This window comes from Pseudomyrmex gracilis, unplaced genomic scaffold, assembly GCF_002006095.1.
Source record: "Pseudomyrmex gracilis isolate BER0280 unplaced genomic scaffold, ASM200609v1 scaffold_436, whole genome shotgun sequence".
NCBI lineage: Eukaryota > Metazoa > Arthropoda > Insecta > Hymenoptera > Formicidae > Pseudomyrmex > Pseudomyrmex gracilis.
This window is the reverse complement of record NW_018021020.1, coordinates 25,827-34,468: the sequence shown is the minus strand read 5'-3', so window position 1 is coordinate 34,468 and position 8,642 is coordinate 25,827. Positions and strand designations below refer to the sequence as shown.

Here is an 8,642-nt window from a genome sequence, read left to right as displayed (position 1 = left end):
TATCTCAGACCGTATTGTGATGTTACACACGATTTTTATCAGCGTTACTATCAGCGATCTTTCTCGGCATAATTATTCGTATGTGTCGTACCATCGATTTTCTTCACAAGGAAGATTCATTAAATTCGTTCTCTTGAAACGATATATAGACGATCTTCAAATAAAGCAACGGGAACAAAATATACAACTTCAAATATATTGGAATTTATTTAATTACATTTTATATAAATAATTAGAAAAGTTATTTATTATTGTAAGTTACATAAAATGTAATTAAAGAAATTTTCCATCTCATTTAACTGGACATTCTAATCAAGTTTATCTTGTTTAATAAATAAATTATCTTTGTTAGTGTCCAACTCCAGTTGTCGTAGGATAACAGTAGGATGTGATAACTCTTTGGAATGTGCAATCGAATTGCGCCATTGTTTTGCGAGGTGCAACGTTATAAGTAACTTTTCTATTGATATGTTTAGTTCTTTAAGTTTGTCGCACAACGTTATCCATTTTAGCGCCTCATCTTCATTTTTATATTTTTTTTCTTTACTCTTGTTAATAAGCGTTGTAACCAATACTTTAGTATATTTTATATTTTATATTTATTTGACACTTCAGCCTATATGGCCAAGAAGGGGACTTGGTTACAAAAAGTCTANTCACACACATCCTTCCATACGATCCATACATTATATAACACTATATAACACTTATTTCACGCTTATTTACATTTACTTTACAAATCCTTTACATTATCTTCACTCCCATCACATTAAATTAAATTAAATTAAATTACATTACATTACATTGCGTTAAATAAATTAACTTAAATATCCTAAATCAATTTAGCCTTCACCTTAATTACATTTAAATACCTTTATACTTTTATTCCTTTCTGTCTTTTTACATTTTACCTTGCCTTTTTACATTTACATTTATACATTTTTGCCTTCTTTTTCTCTTTTTTCTTCTACTTTTTTCCTATTTCTGTTTCCTCTTTCTCTAATTTTTATTTTATTCTATCTTAATTCTATTTTCTTTTTATCTTTATCCTACGTTACTCTGAATATATACACTTACACACACACACATCTAAGTCACAAAATATTTATTAGTCTTTATATTACATTCCTCCTACTCTGAGTCTTGAGAACTCTTTCCTCTTATCTCTTGATTCCTTCTTTCTAATTCCCTTTTTCTTTTTTCTTTTTCCTTCCATAATTTCTCCAGAATCTCTCCTTTATTCTTCTCTAAATCATCATCCCCTATCCTCTCTAATCTCTCCTTTTTATCCGCGCCTAAACTTATAAACCATTCCTTTGTATACCTACACTCATCTACATAATGTTCTAGCTCATCTTTACCTATTTCACAGAATATACATCTTCTCTCATCCTCCTCCCTCCAGTATTTGTTGTTTTCCTCCATGTTACCACATCTCACTCTCATCAGAGCTCTAACTTGATCGCCTATCCTTATATCGTCTATGNACTTTTTCTGGAGATATCTGGGTTTACCTATATCAGTGCTCCACTCTTTGTATCTCTTGTTATATCTTGCCTCTCTTATTTTTCCTTCTTTCATTTGTTTTTGCATGTCTCTTTCNCTTTCTATCATCATACTTTCTACATCTTTCCCTTCTTTGTATCTTTCCTCTATTGCTTCTACACTCCATCCTTTACTGTTGTAATATCTTTCCTTCTCTTTGCTGTAAAGATCCTTCCTTTTTAAATCTCTTTTCTCCCACCAGCACTTCTTTACCAGGGAGTTTTCTTCGAANTCTCTGACTCTCATATCATATCTGACCGCTCTTGTACCCCATTTTATCTTTAATTTTCCTAAGTCCAGCTCTCTTCTTAACAAGTATCTCGGCGTACAGAAGTCTAACCTAAAAACCCACCTAACATAATCCAACATTATCTTTTCTAATTCCTTTTTCTCTTCCCACCCCCATAATTCTACCCCATACGACATCGCACTTATCACTAAGTATCTGAATAGCATCCATCTCCTTCTGAAATCATTTTTACAAATTCTTTCTCCTAAACCCCAGACTTTATTTGCCGCTATTCTACCTTTCCTACCTATTTCCTTTATGTGGTCCGCGTAGCTTCCCTTCCTATTAAATATAAAGCCGAGGTATTTAAAGCTCTTTACCTTTTCAATAACTTTATNGTTCCACATAATCCTATCTACGTTCTTCGTACCTGTGCTATTAAAAACTATTAGCTTCGTTTTTTCCGTGCATAATTCAAGTCTTCTTGCCTTTAAGAACCTCTTCATTGTATCCATCATATCTTGAAGCGCTGTTGCATTCTTCGCCAGCAAAACAATGTCATCCGCATATGCTANGGACCATATCCTATGCTTCCCTATTGTTACTCCTCCTATGTTTCTGTCTCTTAGTTCCTCTTCCAAATCTGCTATGTAAAGATTGAATAAGATGGGACTCAGGACACATCCCTGCCTTACACTTTTGTTAACCATGAAGCTCTTAGTTATACCTTTCTCTGATCTGACCACAACCTCCGTTTCAGCATAAATATTCTTCATTCTCTTTATCAATCCTTCACTTATTCCTTTCTTTTCCAGTATTTTCCACAACTTTTCCCTGTCCACATTATCAAACGCCGCCTTTAAGTCTATGAATAGTGCATATACTTTCCNTTCTCCTCCCTCCTTTTCCTTTTCCCTTTGTACCACATGGTTCAGCACGTATATATTGTCTAGGGTGGACTTTCCTTTTCTGAAGCCTGCTTGATTTTCCGGCAGCAAGTCTTTTTCTTCTACTTCCTTTTCTAATTTCTCTCTTATTATCTCTGCATATACCTTATAAGCTGTACATAGTAGCGATATTCCTCTATAATTCTCTGCCTGTTCCTGATTACCTCTCTTGTATATTGGCACCACGATACTCCTCCTCCATTCCTCTGGGATCTTCATACTTTTCCAAACCTCCTCTATTATCTCTGTCAGACCCTTCTTTACTACCTCTCCTCCGTATCTCCACGCTTCCATGGGGATACCGTCGATTCCCGCAGCTTTCTTCATTTTTGCCTTTCTGACCGCCTTTATTATTTCTTCTTCTATTGGTTCTTCACTTGGTTCTTCACTTTGTTCTAATTCTTCCAGTTGCTCTCCATCTTCTCCTCGGTTTTCCCTCACTATCTCCTCCATTCCTTCCTCTTCCTTTTCCCTCTTCTTCTCCTCACCTCCTAGTAGTTTCATGAAGTGCCTTCTCCATGCCTCTAAGTTTATATTAGCTTCCTTCCATTCTCTTCTTTTTCTTTTTTTATTTATGAAGTTCCANACCTCTGATTCCGTTCTCAGCTTTCTCAGAGTTTTTTCCTCTTCATCTCTTTTTTCCTTCCTTTTTTTGTCTAAGTGTAGCCTCAGACTTTTCTTTTGTTCAATATAAGCTTCTCTCCTCACTACACCCTTTCTCCATTTCCTATATGTTTTCTTTACCTCTCTTTTCCTCCTTGTGCAGCTCTTGTCCCACCAGTCCTTGTGACCTATCTTCCTTTTCTTTATTTTATAAACTTTTTTTTGTCATCGCTTCTTGTACTAAGTTCTTCAACTTATTCCATTTCCTATCTAGGCTTATCCTTTCCTGCTCCTCGGTCCAACCTATTTCCTCTGTTTTGGCTTTATATTTTTCTATTGCTTCTGGGTCCCAACATATCCTCTTTTTTTCAATTACCTTCTTCTCTTGCTTTTTCAGCTTCATTTTTCTTCTGTCGTCTCTTTCTTCTTCCTCTTCTGTTTCTTCCATCTTCATACACACCGGCATATGATCTGAGTCCACTCTCTCCTCAACCTTGAATTCTGTAACCTTATCTACTATAAGCTCATTTACAAACATGTAATCAATTACTGTACTACCCCTTGCTCCTACATAGGTAAACTCTCCATCCCAATCCCCATTAGTCCTACCATTTAGTACATTCAAACCGTTTTCTATCATATTATCTATGAATTTCCTACCTCCGTTACCTATCATTTTGTCCTTACTTTTTCTCTCCACTCCTCCTTCTCCTTCATCTCCTCCTAAATTTCCTATCCTAATATTAAAATCACCTCCAACAATTAATCTTTCCTTTTCGAATTTTTTCATTACCTTTGTGATTGTTTCTCCAACCTCTTTACCACTGTTTCCGTTGTTATACATTATTATAATATTCAGGTTCTCATTTACCTCTTTTGTTCTCATATGTATTATATTATCATATCCTGTTTCCATCCTTTCCCACTCCTTCCCTCTCCAATCTTTTCTTATTCCAACGACTATGCCTCCTATCGCTCTACCTTTCTTTTTTTTCTTCATTGCATGGCTGCTCACCCACTGGTGTGAGTCTGGTAATCTGTTCTTTATGTTCTCCCAACCTTTTTCTGTTAGTGTAGTAATCGATACATCGATACATCGATATCGACTACTATCGAATGTCATTAGCAACCGATACACAATCATTCATTTATTAACAACAAATATTCTCTTGTTCAGTTGTGTATCAAGCATTCCAAGTTCATTCATGTAATCATTCACACGTTCAAATAAACCGACTCAAGTTTAATTAAAAAGAATTAATTTAATTTATTTTTGTGAGTGAACAAACATAACAGTTTTTGGCGACGAGGATTATGGAAGGTCTACGTGAAATATTAACGCCGTTGTTGCAACAGCAACAGCAGCAACAGCAGCAGTTTCAGCAGCAACAGCAGCAGTTTCAGCAGATGATGCAGCAGCAGTTTATTGCTCAGCAACAAGAATTTGCGAAACAAATCGCCAAGATTCTTAATGCTTCTTCATCCGCACCTGTAGACCTGGAAACTAAAATGGATGCGTTAGCCAATGCAATCACAGAATTTATTTACGATCCGGAGAATGGTTTGACTTTTGATGCATGGTATGTACGTTACCGAGGATTATTTTCCGTTGATGCCCGAGCATTGGACGACGCAGCAAAGGTCAGATTACTCCTACGTAAATTAAGCATGTCAGTTCACACGAAGTATGTTAACTACATCTTGCCAAAAGAATATACAGATTTCGATTTTACTGATACAATTAAAAATCTTACCGAAATGTTTGGAAAGAAAATNCGGCCGTTTTATTTTATACGGGGAAATAAAATCAATTAAGATCGGTTTTTCTTTTAAGTCGCGTGTATGCCCCGGAGGATTAACGGTTTCCGAGTGCGATTTCGGATCCCGGAGACGAGTCTTTGTGACTAGGGCGGGCGGTTGCTACTGCAACCGCTCGGCCACGTCACAATATATATATATATATACTTGCATATTTCCGCACAAGCATCCTGCGATCGGCTCTTAAAACCTTAAATATTTCATTTTANATATAGTTTTATCGACTATTTATATTCAAAAAAACAAAATTAAATATTGTATTTCTGAAAAGTAATGAGCAGATCAGCTGTCAACAAACTGCACTAAAGTGAAACTTTTGTAGCTCAGCGCTAGAAATTTATGTTTTTAAACAATATTTACCATTTTTATCTGCAACATTTAAAACAAAATAGGAACAGATTGAAATACGAAAATAAAAAATACAAAAAACTACTTNAATAGGTATATAAGATGCATGTACTTCAAAGAAAAATTAATGCATTGACATAAACTCAAAGTGACTAGAAGTGAATCTTCTTTTTAATTTGCATTTGTATTCGCTTTTAAACAATAATGGGCTCTGAGCTACAAAAGTTTTAGTGCAGTTTTATAATATGTGATATTCTACTTTTGAGCAAAACTATACTTGTGCTCATTTGTATGCCTTTTGATATTCNTTTTTTATTGCTATTAATTCCAAGCTACACACAATCATGCAATGTACATAGTATTACAAGCGGCTCATCTTTACCTTCGATGTTTTTTATCGCATTTCAATTTTCTGACGATAAGCATATGAAACATGTAACATAAGTAAAGAAGAGAAAATGTGAACACAGCGTGGTAGCATTTGATAATCTGTTCCAATTAGTGAGCATCACAGTGTAAAATTAATGACACGACGTAACCATTTTTGTATGNCAACTGAACATATTTTACTACAATGTCTGACAATGGCCACATTTTAAGCCCAGACAATGTATTAACTTTAAATACATGTACTTGAGAACTAGCACAAGGAATAGTATAAAAATCGCATTTGCGAACAAATTCTCTCCCAATTACTACAGCACCTTGCAAACGGTCTGAAAAGCTATATTTTCAACGATGATAATACTTCCGGTAGCAGTACCACAACAATTGTTAGGGCTTTTATTNGTCAGTTTGAAATTGGAAAGAGTAACGCTACGATACTGGAGCTTACAACCAGGCAACACTGGACCAGTGTTATGAGGGTAAAAAATTTTCGGAATTTCATTGCCTTGCACTTCTTCTGNTTCATAAAAATGCTTCAATGACATTATTTCACTGATTCTTCGTCCAATTTGTTCTAGAGGTTTATTACGACCTCTAACTTTTCTTTTTATGGTTTGCATGTAATTTTCAAATGGAAATGCAGATATCGTATCCAAAGAGNAATTATGTAATTTGTCCACAAAATAATCTGCATCGTCCACTAGATGTATATTATTATGAAAATTGTGGGTAATGAAATTTTTATCATACAGTATTGCAGTCGACTGGACAAAATGTTTCAAAAGGGCTTTTGCATATTCACGAAATTCCTGTTTTTTACATAGATTTGGATTTAATAAAATTCGCATTGCGAAATGGAATTCTAAGAAATGAATGTACTTTTTTTCAGTAAGAATATTTTTCAAGACAATTGGTCCTATNTACAAGATAAAAAATCGGAATTCCGTTGCTTTCCACCGTAGAACTGTGTGTAATTCTCTAGGTTTTCTTGCAAACTCCACAGGAACAAAACATTGAAATTTAACAAGAAGATTTGATAGTAAATCAATTTGAGTTGCAGACAATCTGTGAGGAATTGCTCCTTTATACCACATTTTAACGATCATTGTTCTCATTACACCAAGACATTGTAGATGCATATAATCAAGAACAAAATGGTGTACAAAATGTAAACCAGTTATTTCTGTAAGAGGTGTATCTCGACGTCTAAAATTAGGATCTCTCNATTCTAGAAAGTCCTTACAAGTACGAGTAGGAGTTTCTAAGTCAAGGAAGACTCGTCGATTGTCTAATGTGATACCTTTAACAGTGCACCTGGTACACGAATAAAAACCTGTATGTGATGTTGTTCCCATTATAAAACTTTTTGCTGGAGCATCGCATACAAAATAAATATTACGTAACTGCGCAACATGATTGTCAAACTGTAGGCCATNCTCTTTGATGCTATTAATTTCAGAAACAAAGTCCTCTAAGTAGTCTTTCAAATTGTTTGGTTTGTCTTTACCACAATATATTCCTATAGGAAAAACATTTTTACGCAGTTCTGGTATNGAAACTATACTACATAATATAGGGTACACTTGATCTGATGAGCTTTTGAAAAGANGTAATCCGTCAATATTAATTAACAACTGAAACGATTGTACATTTTTGAAATATTTGGAAGCAATTTTTGATAACTGTTTTTTTAAACCAAAGTGAATATAAAAGCCGGGATCGACAACTTTTTTAATTAAGTTTACGCTTGTTTTGAGTAATGTGCGTGCATTGACCGGAAATCTGATCTCTGACTCGCTATCGCCAAAACACTTATGATTCTCTTTCAGTCCTGCCAATAAGTCTGAAATGGCTTCATGCGTTATATTATGCTTCAAACTCCAACTTCGAAGAAATTTCAGAATTTTTGATTTACCGATAAACGAATCATTGCTAGATGGAGAATTTGATCTACTTGAAGAATTGTGTGGTTGGTTCGGAAGCTCATTAGAATCGGCAGTTTCAGATAAAACATCATAATCTTCATAATAATTACTATCGCAATTATGAGATCGGATCGCTCAGAAAATACAGAATTATACGAAATTTCGGAATGATGATCGGAAAGTTCAGTATGAACTGAAAGTTCCGAATGATGAGAGTTTTTGGAATAATCCAAAAGTTTTGATTTGTTTTGCTGAGAAAATGAGTTTGATAAAGAAGCTAAGTATGATTGCTTAATATGAGGTGTTTCCAGCTCCATAGAGGAATTTGTTGAATTGAGTTCCTCAATATCTTCTGCGTTGAGTCTCCTTTTTTTGGCTTTTTTGCACAGCGTGTAAAAAGGTACATCTTTCGGCATATTTTTCTACGATGAATTATAACTGAAATAAAACATAATATTACCTGAAAACATATTATTACCTGAAATCAGAAATTTAACAGTATATGTCACTAAAGCTAGCAGTCAATGGGAGTTCTCAGCTATAAATAAAACTTTTATTTTTACACATTTTTATTTTATGCAACTTTTTTTAACTGTAGTATAATATAATAAATGGAAGGTTATTATTTATTGTAAATTATAAAATGTAAATAATATAAAACACAAATAATATAAAAAAGGTAAAATTATTAGTAATAATATAAAATATAGTATTAAAATTATAAATATAAAAAAAATAATATAATTTTAATAATATAAAAAACTATATATATATAATACACTTTTTAATTATGCCACAGACAAGAATAAATTTATATAAATAATCTTAAAAACTATAATG

General features: G+C 33.9%; 1 protein-coding gene across 1 annotated transcript; it reads right to left on the bottom strand.

The window, feature by feature from the left end:
• Nucleotides 1-3,253: 3,253 nt before the first annotated feature.
• LOC109860629 lies at nt 3,254-7,923 on the bottom strand. Its single transcript, XM_020439862.1, has 2 exons — nt 6,133-7,923; nt 3,254-3,334 (listed from the first exon to the last, which is right to left on the bottom strand). Exon 1 carries the CDS (start codon nt 7,230-7,232, stop codon nt 6,186-6,188), a length of 1,047 nt encoding a protein of 348 aa, XP_020295451.1. The 5' UTR covers nt 7,233-7,923; the 3' UTR covers nt 3,254-3,334; nt 6,133-6,185.
• Nucleotides 7,924-8,642: the final 719 nt, after the last annotated feature.